We start from the raw sequence: 27,064 nt of genomic DNA, 5'->3' as shown, positions 1-27,064 counted from the left end.
TGAGATCCTGCAAGTAGTGCAGCCAAAAAAAAAAAATGCTCAGTTGAGAAAATAACTATTTTTGTTCTACCGTAATTGTTATAGTTTCTTCTCAGTTTTGTTGCCTGCTCTTTACAAGCTGATAAAACTAAGCTATTAGAATCATTAAAGCTGAAAAGCTTGTAGTAGTTTTTGTTTTTTTAATTAATTAATTAATTTTTTTTAATAAATAAAAATTTATTTTATTTTATTTATTATTTTTGACTGCGTTGGGTCTTCGTTGCTGCATGCAGGCTTTCTCTAGTTGCGGTGAGCAGGGGCTACTCTTTGTTGCAGTGCACGGGCTTCTCACTACAGTGGCCTCTAGGTGTGCGGGCTTCAGTAGTTGTGACACGTGGGCTCAGTAGTTGTGGCTCGCGGGCTCTAGAGCACAGGCTCAGTAGTTGTGGCTCATGGGCTTAGTTGCTCTGTAGCACGTGGGATCTTTCCTGACCAGGGCTCAAACCCGTGTCCCCTGCATTGGCAGGTGGATTCTTAACCACTGCGCCACCAGGGAAGCCCTTGTAGTTTTATTTGCAACACAAATAAAAACCACTCAAAGTTTAATTTTATTAGTATGTAATCATTTATGATCTAAACTGTATTTTTCATTCAGTATTTCAAGTCTGACCATTTTATGAATCAAGTTATGTATCATATACATTTACCTATATTTCAGAACTAACATACTAGCCTCAGAACACTAAAGGGCACTGGAAAATTATAGTTATGTATTCCTCACTCCACCTCCTCCTCTGCCCAAATTTCATTGAATATACTTATACTGTATTTTCAGTTGCGATGTAATTCACATAAGATTCACCATTTAAAAGTGCACAATTGGGCTTCCCGGGTGGCACAGTGGTTAAGAATCCACCTGCCAATGCAGGGGACACGGGTTCAAGCCCTGGTCCAGGAAGATCCCACATGACACAGAGCAACTAAGCCCGTGAGCCACAACTACTGAAGCCCGAGCACCTAGAGCCGGTGCTCCAGAACAAGAGAAGCCACCGCAATGAGAGTAGCCCCCGCTCGCGGCAACTAGAGAAAAGCCCGCGCGCAGCAACGAAGACCCAATGAAGCACCCCCCCCAAAAAAGTGCACAATTTAGGGACTTGTAATGTATTCACTATGTTGTGCAGCTATCATCACTATCTAATTCCAGAACATTTCTGTCATCCCCCAAAGAAACCTTTACCTGTTAGTAATCATCCCAGTGCCCCTTCCCTCTATGGATTTACCTATTCCGGACATTTCATATAAATACAATCATACAATATTCCTTTTGTATCTGGCTTTTTTCACGTAGTGTGTTTTCAAGGTTCAGCCATGCTGTAGCATGTAATGGTCCTTTATTCCTTTTTAAGATTGAGTTGAATAACATTATACTATATGGCTAGACCACATTTTGTTTGTTTATCCATTCATCCATTGATCGACATTTCCAGATTTCATTTTTTATTTAAATCACTGTTTTTGTTTTAAGATTTGGGGAAAATCAGTTCTTCTTCCTCCCACCCCCACCACGTCCTGTGGCTTAAACATGTCCAGGGTTTTTTTATAGCAGCCCCTAAACCAGTACTATCCAAACTTCTTCTTGTAAGTGACCTTGATTGCAAAATTTCTGTAGACCATGTATCACTTCCCTGTTCACAACGTAAAAACCCCACCAGAGCTAATAGGAAGAAGGTTATTACTGTTGGTGATAACAACAATCAATGGCATCCTATATATATATATATATATTTTTTTTTTTTTTTTGCGGTACGCGGGCCTCTCACTGCTGTGGCCTCTCCCGTTGCGGGGCACAGGCTCTGGACACGCAGGCTCAGTGGCCATGGCTCACGGGGCCAGCCGCTCCGCGACATGTGGGATCTTCCCGGACCGGGGCACGAACCCGTGTCCCCTGCATTGGCAGGCAGACTCTCAACCACTGTGCCACCAGGGAAGCCCCTCCCACCGTTTCTTAACTTCACCTGATCCCTCCAATCAACTTGACATTGATGCCCAAAGAGAACCTTTGAGTCAAGAACAGATTTTACAGTATTCACTTTAGCAAGAAGAAAAACAAAACTTGATTATGGACTAGACTGATGAACATAATAAGCTATAGATATCGGCATTTAAAAAATATCTTCTTCAATTTGTAAGAGTTTAAAAAACTTACGGGAATGTTCGAATATTCAAAAAACATATGAACTTTCATGGACCACACTTTGGGAAGCAGCTCCATCTTGTATTCCCAGACCTATAAAGTGATAGAGAAGTTTATCTTGGTAATTTAAGTCACAGAGTTCTCCCACCTAGCAAATTAGGCTAGGCTTGTCACCTAATTAATGACCTTTAAACATCAGAGACAAAAGGGAAGTGTCCAAGTTTTGTGGGAGCAGCATTTTCCATTCTTCTGTGAATTTAGAAATGTTGGTGAGCTGATTGCTGAGTGTGCCTCCGGTTCTATGCCCCCTCAGTTCCAGCCCCTTAAGCCCACTTGAACTTGCTTCTCAGACTGTGGTATCAGCAGTTTCTCTAGAGACTGTGGTTTTCGGACTGGAAGTTATTACTGCCTGATGGGAATCAAGTTCACTTAAGTGCCGTGTTGTTTAAGTGCTTCTCGGGATCTTTAACCTCAGAGTTCATACATGGTTCTCTGTGCAGTAGACACAGTGCGCTTTGTGCTTTTTGAAAAAGCTATGGCTTCCTAGGAAGTATAAGGAAACCGTTCCCTTGAGGAGAGAGGGGGTTATGGGGCTGATCGTGACCCAAGCACAGTCCTGGTGCTCTCCCCGGGGGCAGACACCATGTCTTACTCATCCTTGAGTGCCCAGAGCATCCTGCACAGGGCCTGGCACCTATTCACAGAGCCAGTGGAAGAGGATGCCAGCTCGAAAGAAGAGGGTGAGTGGGGAGAGTTGCGGAGCAAGGCTGCATCACTGTGGGCTCGGTCTGTGTGGAGGCGGAGTGCAGACGTGCGGAGGGCAGCTGGGAGTGGCTGCTACCCTTGAGTCCCATGGGGCCTCTGCCAGACGCAGGACAGAAGAGCAGTGTCTGTCAGCCCAGCCGCACAGAGAGGCTCCAGAAGCTTCGCTGAGTTTAGGAGAGGGGCAGTGAGTTCCTTCCTGTCCCTGAAAGGCCTTTCAGGGCCCTTTTCCCTAATGGAGGGGAGAGACCTGGGGCCTGGCTTCTTTAAAGAACTGGGCTTGCTTTCAACACTGACATACCCCAGAATGCAGGGTGCTGCTCACTGGAAAGGGGGACACCTGGGTTCCGTGGGCAGTCCCAAGCTCCGTCCTCCTCCCACAGTTTCTCTAGAGGTTTTTTCAGCTCGCCGTTTCCTAACCTCCCTCTTCTCTAATTCGTTGCCCATGTTCACTCCTCTCTTTTTCTTTCTCCCTGTAGCCTCCCTCTCCTTGTCCCCAAGAGGTACACGCATGTCTTAAAGCCTAGCCCTGCGATTTCTTGGGGGGAGGGGTTGCCTAGGCCAAGAAACGATAATTAAAATACCTGCACATCCTCGTAGTTAGAAAACTACTAGGCAGGTAAACCTTCCTGAGCGAGGGGATAGGAATCCTGGAAGCTTGAGGAGGAGGTGGGAGAGGGATTCCTGGGAGGTTCGGTGGAAAAGACGTGAATCTCTGTACAGGGCTCCAAAGACAGTGTGGGTTTACACCCAGCATGGGGGCAGCAGAAGAATAGAGTAGCTCTGGGTAGGTATTTCCACTTTAGCAGGTGGTTTATTTCTTGTTTCAAATAAAGTAATAGCTCTTCTCTTCTTTAGGGGCTGTTAGCTCATCACAGGTTCTTACAGAGCCTTGAAAAAGTGTCAAGTTGTGCTGGTATTTATGTTTTACTTTCAAAGGTTATACGTTTTCTTAAAAATTTTGGTTACATTATCTAAAAGACACACACACACACACACACACACACACATGAGAAGTGCAGGCATGGGGTCTGAATCTGGGTGGACCTCAGGATTCTGTGCCTTTGACCCAACCCCTTCCTGGGTCAAGGATCCTGTATGGTGCATCTCTGTCACCCCCTACTCCTGGGTGGAATCCACCAGAGATAAACAGTTTGGGGAGTGGGCCCTAGCGTTGCTGCCATGGCTCACTGAGTGCGCATCCCTGTTCCCCCAGGCGACTTGGAGCTCCTCTTGGCGCTGACATGATGACAGTGTTCAGGCCAGCCAAGGGCAGCCACAGCCAGACTGAAAACCTGGGCCACAAACTGGCTGACAAGTAAGAACTTTTCTCCCCCAGGAATGCAGAAGCTGGCCCGGATTCTCAGTCTCCTTCCTTTTTCTACTGCCTTTGCCTCCTCACTAACCCTGCCTCCCTGAAGTAAGGAGGCATTCTTTTCCAAGTCTTAGTGGTGAGCCTCCTGTAAATCATCTCCATGCACTGCGTTCAGTCAGCAACCCAAGACCAGAGTGGTCAAGGAAAGGGCTTCCTGGTGCCCAGTGTCCACTTCAGGCCCTACCCCCATGTATGCCTTCCAGTCCAGGGTTTATTTGTCTAACTACTAGGATGCGCAGGTATTTCAATTATCGTTGAGCCCTAAAGCTTTGCAGCTGCATCTGTCCACATAGCGTGCTTTATATTAGCAGGGTTGTTTTCTCCCCAGATGGAGCCCTTTCCTCTGATACCCTCTCTCACATTCTGCAATGGAATTAGCAATTGCTGAGCTGTTCACAGATCACTGAGCTGTTCACAACTATGCATCCCAGTCCAGAGCCCCTTCTGGGGCCACAGAATCCTGGAAACAGGAACTCGAGAACTTCTTGGGTGCAGCGACCATGTGGAGAAGGCACTCTGCCCCTGGTTTCATCATCCTGGCTGCTCTTGCTTGAGCTTTGTAATTCCAGCGTGGTTTTCTAGCAAGCTAGCCTTTCTCCTCTTCAGCTTTTAGATGGGGCCTCAGTGATTGTGAAGCCGCTCCAGATGTCTGGGATCTTAGACAATAACTACAATCATTATAATAACACTAGTTACCATTTATTGCCATCAAGACTTACCATGTGTGCTGTGCTCTGGGCACATTACATATATTAACACAACCATTCATTCATTGACTACCTACTATTTACTGGTCACAGCAAACAAGATAAATTTGGCCTCTGCACCAATAAAATCCAGTGTTCTCATTTTAAAGTGAAAAAAAATGAAGCCAAGGTCCACACCCAGGTCCCTCTAACTCTAAAGCCATATATTTATCTACTGTCAATATTTTTTAACAGTACATAGGATATTTATGATTGCATATTATATCATCAATTCTCACTAAGTGTGAACTAACCTGAATTGTGTTTCTATGTGTCCTGTCTCTTCATCTTGCCTCTAGCACAATGAGAGCAAGGACTTAAATTTCTGTCTTTTGAACTCTCAGTAAAATAACAAACTGATTCTGACTAAAATTTGGTTCATGCTAATGTCCTCAGTGGTGACAGGACCATTACAAAAGGGTTTCTTTTTTATGAGCGCTCTGTTATGAATGCTAATTGATTATTTAAATAAGGAATTCTGCTTTGATAGCCATACTTAACATATGAAAATTTGTTTGCAATTTCACAAGCTTCTGGTTTATGCTGAGCAACCAAGGACAACAACATAGTTTACATGTTAATGTCCCAATCCAGGGAGAAGTCTTTACATAAACAACCGTTAGTCTCTGGAATAGAAAGCTAGCTAATAACAGTATGCGTGAAATTGCTAATTATTCATCCCTCATGTGAACCTTAACTGGAGTTTCCATATAGTCAGATCTATATATTCAGAAAACATTCACCATGAAGTCGGTCCCTGCATGTTTGCTAATCTTGGCACATTTAAGGTCCCTGTGCTCCATCATGACCTTTGCTGGTGGACGAATGCTTTGCACTTCAAAACACAGATACTCCCATTCTCATTAGAATAGCTTCAAATGTTCTGTTTTTCTTTCAAAATAATTTTTAACATCTTCGTGGCACTAACTCATCTCCTAAAGTCACGTATGGAGGCCTATATCCCCACACGTATGTGCTAGGCCAGAACTTTCTGCAATGATGGAAATGTTCTTCTGCACCCAATACAGTGACCGTTAGCCACACATGGCTACTGCATACTTGACATATGGCTGCTGCAACTGAGGAAGAGAAGCTTTAATTTAATTTGATTTTAGTTCAGATAACCACGTGTGGCTAGTGGCTACTATATCGGACAGTGCAGTTCCAGGCTATGCGAGAAATCTGAATCTGCTTGTTTACTCACTTATTCATGCAACAAATATTTATTGACCACCTACTCTGCCGGATGTTGTTCTGGGTGCTAGAGATGTAGCAGTAGCCAAAACAGGCCACAGTTCAAAACAAAACAAAACACTCCCTGTCCTCACGGAGAGACCAGTCTAGTAGGGCTCACATTCTAGAGGAGGTTCCATTCAAATGCAGCCAATCATTGTGGCTTTACCCACTCAGATCGGGACAATTTATCAAGCCCAGTATTAGGAAAAACTTCATGACTTGTGGCATTGTTTTAAATAGTCATTCCAAAGGATCATCTGTCGGTATAATCTTCTATCTCGTGAAACTTCTCCTATTTTCATCAGGGGAAAAAGCAAATATGGGACTTCTCTAGTGGTCCAGTGGTTAAGGCTCCACGGTCCCAATGCAGGGGGCCCAGATTCGATCCCTGGTCCGGGAACTCGATCCCACATGCCGCAACTAAGAGCCCACATGCTGCAGCAAAGATCCTGCACGTGGCAACTAAGACCTGGTGCAGCCAAATAAATAAATAAATACATAACTAAATAAATAAAATACTAAAAAAAAGCTAATAATAATGACAACTATCATTTACTGTACACTCACACCATACTAGATGCTTTATATGAGCTAGCTTATTAAATGTTTACAGCCACCCTGTTAGATATGTTTATTATTCCCATTTCACAGATGAGGAAACTGAGGTTTAGAGAAGTTAAGCAACTTACCCAAGGTCAGGCAGCTGGTCGGTGGTTGAATTAGGATTTAAACCCAAGTCTATTGGACCCCACAATCCAGTAGCTCCTTTCATTTCACCGTGCTGTCTCCCCAAGAAAAACATAAAGTGATTTTTTTAATGGTGGTTTCAATGTGTGTGGCTTGCAACTAGTATGTAACATTTATATCTAAGTTCTAGCAAATCTGAATGACTAGTTAAGGACAATAACCAAGAATTCCTGCACTCAGTGTTTGTCTTTCTTGTTCAGGGTCAAGGTGGAAGGTCCAAAGGCTGGGGAAGACCCTCAAAGTCAGCCGTTTAGGTCCTGCATTCCTTTCCTAGAGACTGAGGAGGACTCACCTTTCCGAAGAAGCCCACTGGAGAGCCTCTATAACCTGATGCTAGAGCCAAGAGTGGACTGTTTTCAGCAGAACATGTTCAGCTCAAATATGATCATCAGCGACCCAGCTTCAGATCTCGGCACTAAAGGAGCCAGCAGGGCCAGCAAGAGGCAGCTAAGCAGCGTTCAGAACCCCTGCCCTCCTGCCCGAGGCGGGGCCTGGCACAAGTCCCCCAGCATAAAGGACAAGATATCAGAATGGGAAGGGAAAAAGGAGTTGCCCACTCCTGCCCCCGGCAGGAAAGCAGATGGGCAAGAGGATTACGTGACGTCATGTGTGACGGAGAGGAGAAGCAGCGATGGTTCGAGGACTCGGGTCGCAGAGGCTCAGAACGGAACAAGGCTGGACGCAGAGAGTAGAGAGGAGAGGAATAAAGGGGTAATGAAAGTTGGGGCACAGGATGCAGAGCAGAGGCAGGACCTGAGCCAGCCAGCCCGGGAGCTGGCTCCTAGCTTGGGAAGAGGCCGGGAGCCCAGGCTTGGCAAACAGCGCTTTCAGAATGATAGCCTCTCTGTGCTGAAGCAGGTGGAGAAACTTGAGCAGGCTCTGAAGGATGGGTCTGCAGGGTTGGATCCCCAGCTCCCTGGCACCTGTTATTCCCCACACTGCCTGCCGGACAAGGCCGAGGAGGGGCCCACCCTTCCTGAGAACCGTGGGGGCGGGAGTGTCTCGGAATTCAGGGCCCACCGCTTGGACCTGGAAGGCAGGGAGCCCGCCCCTGAGGCCGCAGAGGAAAGGAAGGGCTTGTGCGGGAGGCCCTGCGACCAGAGGCTGGAGAGTGTGTACAGGGGCTCGGAGGACTCCCCCGCAAGACCCTTCATCAGCCCCCCGCCCAAACCCCGGAGAACTTTCAAACATGATGGCGAAGGGGACAAGGATGGGAACCCAGGCATCAGCTTCCGGAAAGATAAAAGGAACCTGCCTCCTCTGCCCTCTCTGCCTGCCCCGCCCCTGCCCTCCTCTCCCCCGCCTTCCTCTGTGAACAGGAGACTGTGGAGCGGGAGACCGAAGGCCAGTGCTGACCACAGGTAGGTGACTGGTGGCTGTCAGCTGGAGCCCTTTAGGCCGCACTGCAACTGTCTGTTCTCAGCCTAATTATTTATTTTATTAAACCGTTGGATCTTGTAGTTAGTTTAGCCTGTTCATAACTTAAGATGGTTCACTGGGCTTCCCTGGTGGCGCAGTGGTTGAGAGTCCGCCTGCTGATGCAGGGGACACGGGTTCGTGCCCCGGTCCGGGAAGATCCCACATGCCACGGAGCGGCTGGGCCCCTGAGCCTGTGCGTCCGGAGCCTGCGTGTCCGGAGCCTGTGCTCCGCAACGGGAGAGGCCACAACAGTGAGAGGCCCGCGTACTGAAAAAAAAAAAAAAAGATGGTTCACTGATTAAACCTGAAAAACGTGGTAACTGATACAGGTGTTTTGTGTTAGTTCCTTGTCTTCAAAAAAGAGTATTGGCCTTGAAAAATCACCCTTTGGATGTGATGAGTGCTTGTAATTCAGACAGTAACCAAGAGTTAAATGAGGACTTGTATCGACACTGGCCATCTACTAATTGGTGCTAACTGATGCTCATTCTGCTACTACCATCGCCACCTGGTGCGTGGTGCTCGGAGTCTTTCCCGGCTCTTCCTTTCATGTTTTTTCGTGGTATGGGTTCTAGAAACACACTGCCTGGCCTACCCTGGCCCTATCATGGTCTATCTAAGTGACTTTGAACAAGTTACTTAACCTCTCGAGGCCTCAGTTTTCTCATTTATGCGTATAGATGCACACACGGTAAATACTTTATAATATTAAAATAATACCTTAGATAATAAAACATGTGAATGCTTGAAGGTAAAATCTGTGCTTTGGAAACAATTTCTTTTCTGTTTTGAAACCTAATTTCTTGTCTATTTCTGTAATGTGCTAATTGGTTTGATACCTGCTAATCTGGAAACCAGCTACTGAGAAAAACTCAGAACAGTTGCCTGTACCTACTGTCACCACTTCTCCCCCTCCTGTGTTTATCTTGACTCACTGCAGTTGGGCTTTTGCCACTTAAACGCTGGAACTGCTCTAGGCCGAGTCACCTACGACCTCCATCTTGCTAAATCCAGTTGCCAGTTCTCTGTTCTTTTCTTGATTGACCTCTCTTAGCATTTGAGAACCAACTTGACTCGCACCACCTTGAAATACTATGTTCACTAGGCTTCTAGGCCACCAGCTTTCCTGATAGCCCTGCTTCATTGGCTGCTCCTCCTCAGCTCCATCTTCTTCTCCCTCTACATGTCGGAATAACACCCCCCAACCCATCTACACACTATCCCGGGATCACGTCACCTCTCCTCCATTTACACTCACTCCGTTAAATGATCTCGCCCAGTCCCATGGTTTTAAGTGTCAGTTACATGCTTGTGATTCCCAGATATATATCTCCAGCCCTGACTCTCCCCCAGCCTCAGGTTTGTATAGTCCTCTCATGCTTGGGTCTCCATTTGGTTATCTAATAGCTGGGACTTAACATGTCTAAACCTAAATTCTCAATCCAGGCCACTACTAACGGTCTCCTCCCAAAATAGATGCTATCTTATTAATGGTATCATCCTTTATTTTGCTTACGCCAAAAACCTAAGAGTCATGTATGATTTCTCTCTTTTTCACATGCCCCCAATCTGATTCATCAGCAAGTCCTTCGGTTCTAGTTTTAAACATTTTCTTAAAGCTGACTACATCTCCTCCACTGCCACCACCTTAGTTATTTTGTATCCACTCCCAGTGTTCTCCTCAGCAGCCTGAGGAGTCTTCTAGAAATATAGATTTGATCATGTCAGTCCCCTACTCAACATGGTCTATTAGGTAGGATTCTTTGGGTGCCAGAAACGTAATGTCTTATGTTCTCTTACAGGGGAAAAAAAGTTTGGGTGTTCTAGAATTTCTAAACACACACACACACATATATTATATCCTTTAAAAAATGAAATCATGCTCTATATCGACTGTTTTTTACTTAAGATCTCATTGAGATAGTTCAGTGGTTCCACTTTCCTTTTTTTTTTTCACCTACTTTTTTAACTGCCATCTTTACAGCACGTGGCTAAACCATATTTTATTTAGCCATTCCCCTAGTGATTTACACCTAGGTTGTTTCCAGTTTACAGATAACGCTGTGATGAACACAATGTGGCATCAGAGAAGACTCTAGAGCCAGAGAACTTACTAGCGCTGCACCTTACTAGTTGTGTGACATTGGACAAGCTCCTAAATTTGTCTGAGCCTCATTTTACTGATTTGTAGAATGGAGATGTATAATTATCTCCATGTGACCACTTCATAGCTTTGTTGTGAAGACTGGATGAGTAAATATTTGTAAACATAAGTTAAAACAGAGCCTGGCATATAGTAAATGATCAATAAATGTTCGCTGTTATTTTTTTCTCACTCTATTCTGTTTAATTAATCAGGGTACCTATTTCTTTTCTAGGACCAAACTGTTTTAATTATTTTAACCTCATAATCTGTTTTATTTATTTATTTTAATTAATTAATTTTTTATTTTTGGCTGCATTGGGTCTTCATTGCTGGACGCAGGCTTTGTCTAGTTGCGGCGAGCAGGGGTTACTCTGTTGCAGTGTGCGGGCTTCTCATTGCAGTGGCTTCTCGTTGCAGAGCACGGGCTTTAGGCGCACGGGCTTCAGTAGCTGTGGTGCGTGGGCTCTAGAGCACAGGCTCAGTAGTTGTGGCACATGGACTTAGTTGCTCTGCGGCATGGGAGATCTTCCCAGACCAGGGATCGAACCTGTGTCCCCTGCATTGGCAGGTGGCTTCTTAACCACTGCGCCACCAGGGAAGTCCCTGTTTGGGTATAGAATTCTTAATTGACAATATTTTTCTTTTAGCCTTTTGAATATGTGATCCCAATACCTTCTGGCCTCCATAGTTTCTATTAGAAATCAAATAATCTTTTTTTTTTTTTTTTTTTTTTTGCGGTACGCGGGCCTCTCACTGTTGTGGCCTCTCCCGTTGCGGAGCACAGGCTCTGGACGCGCAGGCTCAGGGGCCATGGCTCACGGGCCCAGCCGCTCTGCAGCATGTGGGATCTTCCCAGACTGGGGCACGAACCCGTGTCCCCTGCATCGGCAGGCGGACTCTCAACCACTGCGCCACCAGGGAAGCCCCAAATAATCTTATTGAAGATCACTTGTATATGAGGAGTTAGGGCCTTCAGTAGTTGTGGCATGTGGGCTCAGTAGTTGTGGCTTGTGGGCTCTAGAGCGCGGGCTCAGTAGTTGTGGCGCACAGGCTTAGTTGCTCCATGACATGTGGGGTCTTCCCGGACCAGGGCTCGAACCTGTGTCCCTGCGTTGGCAGGCAGATTCTTAACCATTGTGCCACCAGGGAAGTCCCCTCATAATCTGTTTTAATATCTAGTAGAGCTTACAGAAATTTCTTATTGTTGCTAATAATTAGTGGATTCTTTTGGACATGCTACATATACTATCATGTAATACACACACAAATGATTATTTGGTCTCCTTTTTAATAATTATAAACCTCTTATTTATTTCCTAATTATTCTCCGTATTCAAAAAATGTCTTGAATATTCTGATGTCTTTTCCTAAATGGTCTATATTATCACTATCAAATTTCACACACACACGAAATATGTCAGCTTTTAATTGGGATTCTATACATTTGCTAAGTTTATTCCTAAGTATTTTATTCTTTTGTTGCCATTGTTAATGTAATGTTTTTTCTCATTATATGGTCTTTGTATTTAAGAAAACTATTTTTATATATTATTCATTTAAAAGACTTCTTAAAGAAATTTCTTATTGTTTCTAATTGTTTGTCAATTGTTTCTCTTGGACTTTCTGCGTATATAATCATATTGTCTGCAAAGAATTATCATTTTATGTTTTTCATTTTGATTTACATCTCCAAATTCTTTCTCTTACTAAAGTGCACTGACTAATATTTTCATAACAGTGTGAAATAATAGTGCTGATAGCACTGGGCAGCTTTATCTCAGCCCTAACTTTAGTGGTAATGCTTCTGGTGTTACTCTCAGGCACTCTTGTTGGAGTTATGTTTTCATGCTATCAAGGTAGTGTTCATTGGTAATCCTTTTTTTACTAAGAGTTTAAAAAATTAGGGTTGGGTTTTGTCAAATTACTTTTCAGACACTTTATATGATTGTGTGATTCTTCTCCTTTGACCTATTAATAGTGAATTTATATTGTACTATTTGGGGGATGCACTCCCACTTTGTTCTGGTTCATTATTCTTTTAATGCACAACTGAATTCTATTTGCTAATATTTTATTTAAGATTTATTATATTTTATTTATTTAATTAATTTATTTTTGGCTGGGTCTTAGTTGCAGCACATGGGATCTTTTATTGCGGCGCGCAGGCTTCTTTCTAGTTGTGGCGTGCAGGTTTTCTCTCTCTAGTTGTGGCGTGTGGGCTCCAGGGTGCGTGGGCTCTAGTTTGCGGCATGTGGGCTGTAGTTGAGGTGCACGAGCTCAGTAGTTGTGGCGTGCAGGCCTGGTTGCCCTGCGGCATGTGGGATCCCAGTTCCCTCACCAGGGATCAAACCTGCATCCGCTGCATTGGAAGGTGATTCTTTACCACTGGACCACCAGGGAAGCCCCCTATTTAAGATTTTTGTACCAGTATTCTATAAATGGGACTGGTCTATACTTGGATTTTATTATACTAACTTTACCAGGCTTTGGTATCAGCGTTATGTGATATCTATAGAAGAATTTACAGGCTTCCTTCTTTATGCGCTGAGAAGGTTTGAATCCACCTCCAGTTCTAAACCCTTTCCCAAACCAGTGCCAGCCTCAGGGCCCTGAGTGCCCTCGTGACTTTTCTGCTCCTGTCCCCAGTGCTTATCCAGAGTAGCCCTTCCGTGCCCTTTCCGGGCTATTCCTCCGAAGAGGCCCACTCTCCCAGGGGCAGCTTCGTTCTGGGAAATTGGAATCTTTCAGCCGTGTCATCCCTGGGCAGACAGATCAACCTGGTGAACAGTTATTCCTATTATCTCTTCTCTCTTAGCTACCATCTGCTCTTTTCAGTCTCCCAGCATTTTCTTTAAAACCAGCTAAAGTTACTTAGTTTCAGTCCAACGATGTAATTTTTCTTGGCCAGTTTGAATATGGTTGCATCAACTGTGTTTTAAGAATTTTGGCTTTGGATTTTTCGTTTTGTTTAAAATGGTACAACGGAGGTGATTAGGGCAAGATGTTCGCTTTCTACTCTTAACAAACAAAGTATGCTCTTTATTGTGGTCCTATCGCTTAAGAAAAAAAGAAGAGAAAAGAAAAGACCCAACTCTGAATTTGGCAGGCTTCCTGTCCTCTCTGAGGCAGGAAAGCCAAGCCAAGGTTGAAGAAAGAAATGATTAAGGATTTTGAGGTTATGAGGGTTTAGAATTACACGGCCAGGCTGCGCGCTCCCGAGAACGTATTCAGCTTATTTTCATAGGCCGTTCGTTAGTCCACCTCAGCAAGAGCCAAACCAACGGATTCAGATTCTCGGTTTGAGAAAATGTCTTTTTCTTTTTCTTCTCTTTCTCTCCTTCTATTTTTCCCTGCTCTTTTTTCTTTTTTCCTCTTTTCTCTTCTCTTCCTCCTTCCTTCTGTCTGTTCTCTCTTCTTGCTTCATTTCTCTAAAGCCCCAGGAAATTAACTGCAAGGACTTATGCCTTCAACCCTAAAATGGAAAATGAGAAACCCTCAAATGTCAGGAAATTCCAAAGATAAGGTTCCTACAGCAGCATTAACTTGGTTATGTATATTTTATGGCATACGTTTAACAACTTTGGCAGGAATGCCTTAAGGCTGACATTTAACAAGAAAAGTTATTATTTTTTAAGTGTAAGCAGCATCCTGAATTCACATGGGTCTGTATATCCAAAATGTTTTCATTCGAATTCAGATTTTTTATTTTAGTTTAATTTGATCACATGACAGAGCTTTTAGATCTTTATGAAACTAAATAACTATGTTGACCAAAATTTCAACTTTTCAGCTGATTATTTTGGCATCACATAGATTCAGCCTTTCCTTGGGGCTTTAGCGTAAGACTTTCAGAACTTTCTGAGGACATGAAACCTCAGTCATTATATGGCTGCCAAATCATACGGTACTGTTATTGATTCCATAATTTCCATCTACTCTAGGACTGATAGGGATCCCCACAGAAGTCTGGCTGGGCAGCAGCCCTCAGCTATCATGGGTTTAGTCGTTAAAGTTAACGTACCAGCCATGCTGTGGTCTGTCTCTGTCACTATGAGTCTGTCTCAGTCACCATGGCATCCATGAGGCAACTCTAGCTACCACGTCTAAAAACTGAATGTTTAAAATCTTCAAAGGGGCAAATTGTTTGATTAATTTGAGATTTAGAGCAAAAGTAACTTTGAAAGCAGCTGAGAAGCTTGACTTTGTAAACTCATTTATTTCGACAGTAGTTGCATTGGAAGACAAAGAGATGAGAGTAGAGAGGGCGGTTGTCATTCTACATTAGAATAGTGATTGTCATGTCTTATTTCTCATGAGAAGGTGGAAATGGTTGGATTTTAGGTACAATGGTGGCTAAGGATAGTTTTTCTTCTGACATTTCTATTTTTGCATCCAGGATAGAGATAAGTGGAAACCCAACATGCATAGTCATAGCACTGGACAGAGGAGATACCCAGTAGCAGAGTGAGATCTAAGAGCTGACATAAACATTCTCTCATTTAGCCCCCTACTCTGATCACCTGGTGGTGAGACAGGCTGGGACCTGGGACTCTTTGCTGCAGTGCTGCAATGCTTGCACCTGGACAAACATCTCCTTGAGCAGCAAAATACAAAGAAACTATAAGGGACTAAAAATAACTGCATGCATGTGCAGTTGGGGCACATTCTGGACAAAAGATACAAAGAGACCAAAAATACCCAACTGCCACTTTTGAAGAGCCGGCAGGGAGAAAAAGTAGGGTACTGCGCATGTCCCCTGCATACAACACCACCTAAGGGGTGGGAAACCCACCTAAGCCATCCCTCTGGCCCGACCCCTGGACACACTTCTACCCTCACCCCATATAAGGAACCAGCTCGCAGCCCCTTGAGCAAAGGAGCAAGCAAGGGAACCTGTTGTTTGTTCTCGCTCCCCACTGCTGCAGCAGGGGCCCCAATAAAGTCTTGCCTGAATTTCTTGTCTGGCCTCTGATCAATTTCTATTGATTAAGGAGGCCAAGAACCCTGATCAGGAACAGTGGTATGAATGCCCTTCCCAAGGAGAAGAGCTGCCCCTGATCACCGGGATGGAGGAAAGAAGAGAGTCTCTGGCAGCTGGAGGTGGATGAGGGAATCAGAGCAAGGCATCCCCGGTTTCTAGCTCATCTGAATGGTGTTTTAGGTGGGTGCTGGGTCTCAGGCTGTCCAAGCAAATTTAAGTACAGCTGAAAATAATTCTGGGGGAAATGTGTTCAAACAATTGACTAAAAATTAGCTCTCAGAATACAGGTAAAATATTTCTTTACCTCAAAATAGGGATAAATTATAAGCAGTAAAGGTGGCCATTAAAACCAGCTTTTAAAGTATTCACTCACTTACTCAACCAACAAATATTTACTATACCTATGTAGTATTGTGCTATAGCAATGAATAAGACAGACTCAGACCCTGCCCTCATGAAACTTACGTACTAGTAATAGTCAGAACTATTCAACTGGTTATGTAACTAAGCACTCTCAGGGCCATGAGGAAGCCCGTGGTGCTGTGGGAATGTTCAGCAGGGGTAGCTAGCCTGTCGTGGAAGCCGGGCCAGCTCAGAGAGGAAGTGACACTCGTGCAAGGCCTGAGGTTCCCAGGCAAGGGGGGTGGGCTGGGAACTGGGGTGTGTGTGTGTGCAGTTTGAGTGGACAAACAAGCAGAGGCCCTGGGGCAAGAAAAAATTTAGCACGCTGGAGGACTGAAAGGCAGGGGGTGGGCCAGAGGTGTAGGAAGAGTGTGAGCTGCGGCCCAGAAGCCCTCTGGAGTCGGCTCTGGAAGAGCCTTGGAGCCCAGGCGAGGGTTTTGGCCTGTTACCGAAGAGGAATGGGAAGCATCTGGAAGTTTCTATAAAGGGGAGAGACACAATCCGATTTGCGTTCCTAAGAGGTTGCCCCACCCCGCAGCTGCGGGGAGACTGGAAGGGGCACCAGCGGACAGGGTGGGTAGTTGGGGCGGGTGGGAGGGAGATCAAGGAGGTTTGGGGGTTACCCTGTGGTATAACTGCAGTGGGGATTGAGAGAAGTGGGTGGATCCCAGGGAAAATTATTTTGCAGGTAGAACTCGTTAATTGGTTAGATGTGGGCAGTGATGGAGAGGGAAGGTCGCACAGGACTTCCAGGGCTAAGGCGTAAACACTTGGACGGGTGGTGATGGCCTTTGCCGAGATGGCAGCACTGGAGAGGGAGCTGGTCCTCATGAGGGAGTGGGGAATGGTGGTACGCGTTCAGCTTCGGATTTGTTCGTTTTGAGCTTCTCTTGCATCATCTAAACGGAGATGTGGGATGAGCTCTTACGTTAGTACTTCGTTTACAAAAATATGGAAAAGTCACAAATAACATTCAAAATGCTACTTGAAACTACGCTATTTTGCCGGGGGACACCACACAGCTTGCGGGATCTTAGTTCCCCAACCAGGGATCCAACCTGCAGTGCCCCCTGCAGTGGAAGCGCAGAGTCCCAGTCACTGGACCTCGAGGAAATACATTCCCAGGGACTGCTTACCCGTGCATCATCAGCTGTGAGCTCAATTCCAGCCTTTAAGAAGGTGCTTATTAAACATGCAGCTGGATGTGGAACAAACATGGAAATGTTTAAATGAGAGAGAAGCCAATTTGGATGTGGTTATCATTAACCTTTCAAGATTTCCTTTCAAAGTTAATATGTAAATAACGGTATTAAAACCTTTTTTTCAATTAAATAATATTTTCATGGAAAATGCTTAGCTAAATGATTGGATGATTAGTTTAATCATATTTCTCCTCTTTGGGACCCTAATCACCTACTTGAACCTCAGAACCAAAGGACTGCAGTCCTTGGAGGCATTTATGCAGATTACAGAAATAGTGCTGAGGAGGAACCAACCACTTAATAAAGCTAATGCTTGCAAACATGTCACCAACACAGGACAATGAGAAATCAAACTTCGTGATTGGGATTTTGTTTTCCCGCTGCCTCTAGAAGCTGGGCATGTAAGGATTTCTGGTTTCTTCTTGATCTTGGATGGACAGTAGCTTCATGTTGATTTAAAGTTTGTCTTTCAGGCTTCCTGTATAAGAATTAGCCAGCTAAAACCCAACATTTTAATACAGAAATGGAACTACTATTTAAGAAATCCTGTGATGAATTCTTTTGCAAATTAAATAAGAGTTTTGCACTGTGAATAACCATCCTCTAATCAGCTTTTTTTTTTTTATTAATGGAAGTTTGTAACATTTTAAAAGTGGGCTTTTCTAATACTGTTTAGGCTGGTGGTACCTTTGATGTGTTGGGAATCAAATGCAAAATATAGCTGATATCTTGTTTTAGCATCTTCTTCTTAGAAATATGGAAGGATCATAAAAAAACATTCAAACTATAGCTTGAAATCCCAGGGTATCTGACAGCAACCATTTGGATTACAGGCTAATCCCATCCTAACAAACCCCAACAGATGATCCAGATTCTTGATTGTGCCACATATGCTCTAAATAAGTGAGCCATCATAAAAATAAATAAATAAATAAATAAATAAATAAATAAATAAATAAATAAGTAAATAAGTGAGCCATCTGCTGGGACTTGGAGAGCCTTTAGCATACAAACATCTTTATTGTTAGGGCATTTATTATTAAAACATTTGAACTATTCAGATATTATTTCATAAATATTTTATAATAATTTTATTATTTTAAAATTCAACCTATACAAATATTGCTTCACTGGTACCTCAAATGATATTTCAAAAAATAAATAATGGGGCTTCCCCAGTGGCGCAGTAGTTGAGAATCTGCCTGCCAATGCAGGGGACACGGGTTCGATCCCTGGCCCGGGAAGATCCCACATGCCGCAGAGGAACTAAGCTCGTGTGCCACAACTACTGAGCCTGTGCTCTAGAGCCCGTGAGCCACAACTACTGAGCCTGCCTGCCTCAACTACTGAGCCTGTGCTCTAGAGCCCACGAGCCACAACTACTGAAGCCTGCGCACCTAGAGTCCGTGCTCCGCAACAAGAGAAGCCACGGCAATGTGAAGCCTGCGCACCGCATGAAGAGTAGCCCCCACTTGCCTCAACTAGAGAAAGCCCGTGCGCAGCAACAAAGTCCCAACGCAGCCATAAATAACTAAATAAAAATTAAAAAATAAGTAACGATAGGGCTTCCCTCTTGGCGCAGTGGTTAAGAATCTGCCTGCCAATGCAGCAGACACGGTTTCGATCCCTGGTCCGGGAAGATCCCACATGCCGTGGAGCAACTGAGCCCGTGCACCACAACTGCTGAGACTGCGCTCTATAGCCCGCAAGCCACAACTACTGAAACCTGCGCGCCTAGAGCCCGTGCTCCACAACAAGAGAAGCCACCGCAATGAGAAGCCCATGTACCGCAGCGAAGAGTAACCCCCGCTCGCCGCAACTAGAGAAAGCACGCACTCAGCAATGAAGACTCAACGCAGCCAAAAATAAATAAATAAATAAATTTATAATAAATAAATAAATAAATAATGATAGAGCTCTCTCCATGGCAAAGCAAGGCACAGCTGCAGCCCCTTTCTGCAATCAAAGAAAAGGCCCACCTTAGCCAAGGTCATGCTGGAATCCCAGGCAGTCAAGGCTTTAGCTGTAGGCAGTGGCCACCACCCTCTCCCTCTGCTGCTGGGAGTGGAGCTTCCTGCTATTGTGGCAGAAACTGCTCAGCTCCCAGTGAAGTGACTCCCCACCTGTCCCCTCTTTTCCCTGTGAGGGTTCATAGCATCTCTTTATCGGATAGTTTAGTTACATTACGGGAAATAGAGGGCTTGCCTGGGCAATGCTCAGTAATGTGTAATATGGTTTTATAGAGAAAATTAGTTTGGGAATTCCCTGGCGGTCCAGTGGTTAGGACTCCGTACTCTCACCGCCGAGAGCCCCTGGTTCAGTCCCTGATTGGGGAACTAAGATCCCACAAGCCGCACAGCCAAAAACAAAAACAAAAAAATAGTTCAAGTTCCTAACAATAAACTTTGGAAACTCGACCTGTTTTAATCTGGGGACTGTGACTGCAGCTTTCCTCCTGCCTTGCCTTACTTGCGTGGTCTGCATAATGCCTGTCGGTTTTGTTTGTTTTTTAAATTTATGTATTTTGGGCTACGTTGGGTCTTCCTTGGTGAGCATGGGCTTTCTCTAGTTGCAATGCACGGGCTTCTCATTGCGGTGGCTTCTCTTGTTGCGGAGCACAGGCTCTAGGCACATGGGCTTCAGTAGTTGTGGCACGCAGACTCAGTAGTTGTGGCTCATGGGTTCTAGAGCGCAGGCTCAGTAGTTGTGGAGCACGGGCTTAGTTGCTCCGCGGCATGTGGGATCTTCCCCGCCCAAGGCTTGAACCCGTGTCCCCTGCACTGGCAGGCGGATTCTTAACCACTGTGCCACCAGGGAAGTCCAGTGCCTGTCTTTTTAAGAGCACCAATCTCCAACCAGATTTCCTGGGTTCTCCCAAAGTGACTTTGAGCAATTTACCTTATGGCTCTATACCTGTTTTCTCACGCATAACATGTGTATAATAATAGTAATCTTTCACAAGGTTGTCGTAAAGTTTGAATGTGCTGATCCACGACAAGCACTTGGTCAGTACACTGTAAGTACTGAATGAATGATTCTGTGGTCTCTGAACAGTTTGCATTTTCCCTACCATGTAGCGTACATGCTGAGGACTAGCTAACATAACGTGGTTTGCTCAGCAGGGGAAACCCAGGGGTTCTGGCCCACTCCAGGCCAGTTACCTCACTCTGCTCTGGGCCACACCTCCAGCCCCAATCAGCTTGCCTGGCTGATGCCAGCCTGGGCTAGTGGAAACTGGACTAGGAAATGTTCAGAGTGGGGTCACAGCACAACCCATTCCCATCTTAGAGAAGACGGCTCAGACCTGCTTTCCCCCAGGTCCCATCTGGGAGAGCTCTGAAGCTCAGTCCTTCCTCTCCCCGCTGGACACCTCAAGGGGAGAAAGAAGGGGCTCATGGATTAGTATCCCTTTTTTTGGGCACAAACTTCCTTTCATAAGTCAGAACCCTGGGGCACTGGTGACGGTTTCAGCCTTGTGACCTGACTTAAGGCCATAGAGCTCCAGCCTAGAAGCCCATCTTTGTGCTCCTGTCCTAAGCGCCGCATTCAAGTTCATAAAGGAATGAGGGTGGGGTGGAGATAAGGGGTGATGAATTCAGTTGTGTAGACATTAAAGTATAGAACCTAATGAATTCCCCGGTTGTCCAGTGGTTAGGACTCGGCACTTTCACTGCTGTGGGCCACCGTTCAGTCCCGGGTTGGGGAACTAAGATCCCGCAAACCGTGCAGTGCGGCCAAAAAAAAACGTATGGAGCCTAAAGAGAAGCTTTGGGAAACACCTACAGCCCAGAAAGAGGACGAGGTAGAGAGCTGCCCGTGCAAGCCCAGGAGGAGTGGTCTGACAGGGCAAGTGGAGGTAGGGCAGCCCTGCACCCGCCTCCTCAAACCGTCAGGGGGGCCGGTTTGCAGGTGTTTCCAACCCTTTGCCAAACGATACTTTTGTAAAATATAATAAAAAAAAGAATTACCAGAAGAATGTAATGAAAAAGGACGTCAGTATACAAACCTCAGGGGTTTTTTTGTTTTTTTTTTGTAAGTTCATTCTGTCAAATTGTTTGAAAAGTTTCTAAACGCTTTCTCTCAGTTTCTGTACTTACCTTGTCAAGGACCGGAAACGGCACCCCAGTTCTGGCCCACAGATTGCACTTTGAGCACTGCTACCTTATGCTGTAGAAACCAAGTCGTGTCCTGTAATGAAAGGGCCGAGAAAGTTGTTAGGTTCTACCAGAAACTCACTAGTGACCTTTAGGAGGAATTTCAGGAAAGGGATGCACACGGACAGGTTGAGAGGGGAAGGGAAAGGAAAACGAGTGACCTATGGTAAACTAAGAGAGTAATCTCTGCTCCTCCTCCCCTCCCCCAGTTAAAAAGGTGGGCAAGGGCTTCCCTGGTGGTGTAGTGGTTGAGAGTCCGCCTGCCGATGCAGGGGACACGGGTTCGTGCCCCGGTCCGGGAAGATCCCACATGCCGTGGAATGGCTGGTCCCCTGAGCCATGGCCGCTGAGCCTGCGCGTCCGGAGTCTGTGCTCCTCAACCGGAGAGGCCGCAGCAGTGAGAGGCCCGCGTACCAAAAACAAACAAACAAAAAATGTTGGCAAGGATGGTGAGAAATAGCAGAACCACAAAGGTCATTGCTCCAAATGAAAGATTTTTAAGACAGAGGAAACCTGCGCATGTTTAAAGAAGGAGAGAAAGAAGCTAGTGGAGAGGGAAAGATTTAAAATGCAAGAAATCCCCAAAGCTTGGAAAGCAGGCAAACGGCCTCCGCTTGGTTCTGCTGTCCCATTGCCTGGCACTCTCCACCCTGTCCCCTGCAGCCCAGCCATGCTGTCCGTCTGTCTGCCATTTCCTGAAATGCATCGAGCTCTCTCTGTAGACTCAGGACTTTCCCACATGCTTTTCCCTCTTTTTGGAATGCTCTTCCCCCGACTAAGTTCTTTTTATCCTTCAAGGCTCAGCTTCAATGAGTGACTTTCTCATAGAGGCCTCCCTTGATGCATCCCACAACCTACATTGAGCCTTCCTCGATATCCTCGCAACCTATGCTTTTCCATCACTGAACTTAACCCAGTTTATAACTCTGTTTATCTGTGTGTGAGCTGCGTGAACATCTGTCTTCCTCCCTAGAATGTAAGCTCTTTGAGGCAGGGACTCTGGCTGTTTTAGTCCTTATTTTTCAAACCCTGAGCACAGTGCCTCCCACACAGTAAATGTTCATATAAAGCACTGGCTGCATAAATAACTAATAACACCACGACAGATAACAATAGCTAACATTTGTTGAGGGCTTATTAGGTGCCAAGGACTTTACAAACGTCCTCTGTTCTATGGACAGTCCTATGAGGTAATTACTGTTTTACAAATCAGGACACTGAGTTTGAGCTCAGGTAGTTTATCCAAGTTGAAAAGACTTGTGAATGAGGGATTCAGGATCTGTGTCCAGATTTGTTTAATCCTAGAGCCACCAGAGGGGCACTTTCTCCCGGGGCTGGAAGTGTGGCTGAGGAAACAAGGACCCTCTGCATTTCGCAGCCGTTAGCTGCACTGTGCCATCTGGCATGCACAGAACACTGTGCTAGACACGTGAACACAGTGAGAGAGAAGAGCGGTGATTCCTGAGCCAGAGGAGGCTTGTGAGCATCTGGACCCTGTACCAGAAGGAGTGAGGGGCCAGGACCAAGTCAGCTCAGGGATGTGCCCTGTTTAACGTGGGTGGACTGCATGTTCACCTAAAGTCCATTCACAGAAGGCCCAGGTGTGTTCAGCAGAAATTCCTGATAAATCTGCTTGGGGGTAGAAGAAGGTGAGCCTCTGGAGCCTGAATGGGCAGGACTGTTCTGCTCCAACGGGGAGAAGTTGTGGGTTACTTTGAAGAAGCCTAGGGAGAGAGAGAAGAAAAAGGGGGGAGGTGGAGTGAACCTGTGAGATGGGTGATGTTTTGTATGTTTCATAATATGACCCACCTCATGATCTCCCAAGTGTTCCATAGAGTTACAAAAGATCATAGAAGCTCAAGGTGAGTGGCCGTGTGTGTGTGTGTGTGTGTGTGAGCTGGAGAAGGGGCTACATTTCACAGTAGAGTCAGTACCAGCAGAACAGGGACAGCCCGTGTGGATGTAAGATGGGGGGAGGGTGGTGGTGAGCCAGGCCCCAGACAGAGCCCCAGGCACATTTGCACAGATCTCAGGGTGGGGTGGGGTTCCTCAGCTGGCCCTTGGGTTTCTGATAACCACTTGGGTGAGAGAAGGAGGAGGTGCTCAGGCTTCTTGTCTGCTCTGAATTGGCCATTACTACTCCTTTGTGTTTATTAATGTGTGCTCTGTAAACACTAGAACATTTGAAAAATCCAGAAGAGTGAAAGTGAAGAGAAGACACCAGTCATCCCTCAGTCCTGAGATAGCAGCTGTATGTTTCACTTCTCTTCTTTTTATCTTCTATGTATATGTTTGCTTACAAAGTTGGGATTGTATTTTACATGTGTACTTTACTATCTTTAGCTGGCATAATAGCATAAACATTCTCACAAGTAAAAACCACATCTCATATTTGAGGATTTTCACACTTTCTTATAAAAAACAGAGTTGATTTCAGTATTGGAAATCTTTGCAAGAAAAAAAAAACATTTTGGCGTGTATACTCTGAACCAGCCTAATTTGATTTGAGTTCTCGGTTTTTTTTCTTCCCACCTTGTACAACCCAGAAAGTCCTATGAGTTTGAAGACTTACTGCAGTCTTCCTCTGAGAACAGCAGGGTGGACTGGTACGCACAGACTAAGCTGGGGCTCACACGCACTTTATCGGAGGAGAACGTCTATGAGGACATTCTAGGTAAGAGGTCAAAATGTTTGAGTGAGTCTGTCTATGAGAAGGAAGAGGGAGGAAATGGGGCTGGCTGCTTGAAATACACACACACACACACACACACAGAGTCACACTCAAAGGCAAACATGTACTCGAATGAGAGATCAGGTAGGTGGGTGGAAGAGTGACCCATGGTGAAATACGTGAGAGAAAAATGGGCTGGAGTGGGGAGGAAGGGCTGACGATGAACGGCCAAGGAGGCAGCGTGACACAGCGGGAAACACACGAGACCTGGATGGAGCCTCAATATCCATGACTGAATCTTGGCTTTGCTACTTGTTAGCTGTGTGACATTGAGCTGGTGACTTAACATCTCTGAACTTCAATTCTCTCATCTCTGCACTAAGGAGGATGACAGCTACCTTACAGGGTTGTTTGAGGGCTGAAGAAAATGGTATGTAAAATACCTGGTTTATTACGGGCTCTCAGTGAATTGTAGGGATTACTGAATGAAAGAAAACCAAAGACCACCGTACTCTTTCCAAAACTGTAGGAATGTGGCAGTAACGGCATCATAACTCAGACTGAAATGAATGTCTTCTATTTAAAAAGTAACTTTGGCTTTGCTCTAAAGAATTCTCTGATTCCAAAATGGGACTCAGATTCACAGAGCTTTTGTGCATTTAGATTTGGTGAGTTAAATAATCTCCAGGGAGGATCACAGTTTCAGTAAGGTGTAAACTCAGACCATGTCTGCATATGTTGAGGGTGGCAGTGGGGGAAGAAATGAGCTGAGGAAGAGACCCTTCTGTGTCCCTGGGCAAGGGGCAGAGCAGGCAGATATACACGTACTTACACGCATGCAGTCATCAACGCCAGAAGAAACTCCATGGTAGGAGGAAACATGAGACTTAAGGAAGGGCGTATACTAAGCCGAGCTATTTGAATTGCTGTGTCCAAGCTGCCAGAGATGGGTTCCTGCCAAAGCAGTAGGCCTCCCAAATCCAAAGTGGGTATGAGATCTAGACTTCTCTTAGCAGTGTGTACCTGACAGAGAAGCTTTCAGCTACAAGGAGCAGAAAACCCAGCTGAAACAACAAAGGGAGTTTGGTGGCTCATGTGACCAGAACTGGCTTTTTCTTCCTCATTTCTTATCTCTCATGTTAGCTCCATTCGCAGCAGGTTTCCCACGATCCTCATGATGGCTGCCATTGGCTCCCCAGAATCTGTGCCTTGCAGCGAGAAAGGAAAGCCTGTGTCCTGCAAGTCCCAACAAACATCCTGAGGTTCACTCTGATGAGACTGATTTAGGTCCCTTGTTCACCTTCAGAGCCCAGGAACGCCATGCAGCAATTGGCTTAGGCTTGGAATATGAGCCCTTCCCAGAGCTGGTCACTGAGGCAGGGATTCGGGATACTCAGATTGGCTTAAACCCTGAAACTGGGAGTGGAGTTAATCTCACATTTCTAAGAATGGGGAGTCAGGGAGTTACCCCAGTGAAAACCAAGGTCTGTTACCAAGAGGAAGGCTAAATGGATAGCAAGACAACAGAAGTCCCCACAAGGAGAGACCTGATAAGGTGTTGGGTCGAGATCTCATAGGGAGAACTTCCTTAGTGTTCCCAGTTTCTAATCCGTTGCCTTTGACTGCAGATCCACCAATGAAGGAAAACCCTTATGAGGACGTTGAGTTACATGGTCGATGCCTCGGGAAGAAGTGTGTCTTGAACTTTCCAGGTTCTCCCACCTCTTCCATCCCTGACACACCCACCAAGGTATGAGCCCCCAGAGGAGCAGTGGGGGAGAGGGGTCCCCAGCACCATGGCCTTGAGCAGGCTGCAGTTCTGGGTTACACTGGAATGCCAGGCCACCTTCACTGCCAGGCTCCTGGATTTACACACCGGCAGCCTGCGTCCTCTTCCTGCCTCTAGTTCTCTTGGAACCCATCTGCTCAACAAGGCTTTCTAAAGTATCAGTTTAGCTTCTAGGTCAGAATTCTCCCCAGCTGAGTAAATAAGATAGCACATCCATGTTATACAGCTGTAAAGAAGAATGTCCTGACATAAAACAAACTCATATATGTTTGTGAATGTATAAGAATATCTCTGTAAGGGTCCCTAAGAATGAGTAAGTGGGTACCTCTGTGGAGCTGTCTGAGTGTCTGAGTATCTGGAGGTCAGGAAAGAAGACTGACATTTTCACAGAATACCTTTTTGAACCTTTTGCAGTTTTGTACTATGTGCATACAGATAATATTACTATATTCACATACATGATAACTTCAGCACATTTCCTACAGAACTGAGTTCATATTCTTTTTTTTTTTTTTTTTTCGCACATGTAGTTTTATTTATAATGGTCCCAACTGGAAACAACCCCAATATCCTTCAGTGGGTGAATGGTTACGTATAGTATAGTAGATTCATAGGATGGAATACTATTCATCAATAAAAAGGAATAAGCTATTGATGTATACAACAACCTGGATAAATCTCCAGAGAATGATGGCAAATGAAAAAAGCCACTCCCTTGGGGTTACATGCTACATGGTTCCGTTTATGTAATATTTTTGAAAGGACAAAATTGTAGGAACAGAGGACAGATTAGTATGAATTCATATTCTTTAGCATAGCATTAAGCTTCCTTCATAATTGATCCCTGGTTACCATTTCCCGCAGTTTCTACGTACAAAATCTTGTCTCCAGCCAAAGCCTACTAACTGCCCCTCTGCTATTGTAGCCCCAGGATCAGCAAACTTTTTCTCTGAAGAACCAGAGATCTGGTCATACACGACGATATGTGATCTCTGTTGTAGCTACTCAGCGCTGCCATTGCAGTGCAGAGCAGCCACAGACTCTATGCAGACCAGTAAGCGAAGCTGTGTTCCAGTAAAACTTTATTTATGGACACGGAAATTAGATTTTATACAATTTTCATGTGTCATGAAATATATATATATATTTTTAGCCATTTAAAAGTGGAAATATTCTTGGTTCGTGGCCTGTACAAAAACAGGTGGCGGGCCAGATGTGGCCCATAGGCCATAATTTGTCCACCCCTGTGCTAGGTCATTTC

The 27,064-nt window shown here is 45.2% G+C and overlaps 1 protein-coding gene across 5 annotated transcripts in view; it reads left to right on the top strand.

The window, feature by feature from the left end:
- DENND2A (DENN domain containing 2A) overlaps positions 1 to 27,064 on the top strand; it is a 101,826-nt gene that overhangs the window by 22,670 nt on the left and 52,092 nt on the right. For 4 of the 5 annotated variants that reach the window (XM_081243562.1, XM_081243563.1, XM_081243561.1 and 1 more), the window contains exons 2-5: positions 4,152 to 4,253; positions 7,240 to 8,400; positions 23,890 to 24,017; positions 25,643 to 25,764. In XM_081243562.1, the coding sequence (XP_081099688.1) occupies positions 4,180 to 4,253; positions 7,240 to 8,400; positions 23,890 to 24,017; positions 25,643 to 25,764 (1,485 nt within the window). In that variant the 5' untranslated portion in view covers positions 4,152 to 4,179. The remainder of the gene's footprint in view (positions 1 to 4,151; positions 4,254 to 7,239; positions 8,401 to 23,889; positions 24,018 to 25,642; positions 25,765 to 27,064) is intronic. The other variant, XM_081243564.1, reaches the window with a different exon arrangement.

This window comes from Mesoplodon bidens (genome assembly GCF_964165515.1).
Source record: "Mesoplodon bidens genome assembly, chromosome: 9".
Classification (NCBI taxonomy): Eukaryota; Metazoa; Chordata; class Mammalia; order Artiodactyla; family Ziphiidae; genus Mesoplodon; species Mesoplodon bidens.
The sequence above is the reverse complement of the archived record's forward strand: the minus strand, read 5'-3'. Positions and strand labels throughout refer to the sequence as shown.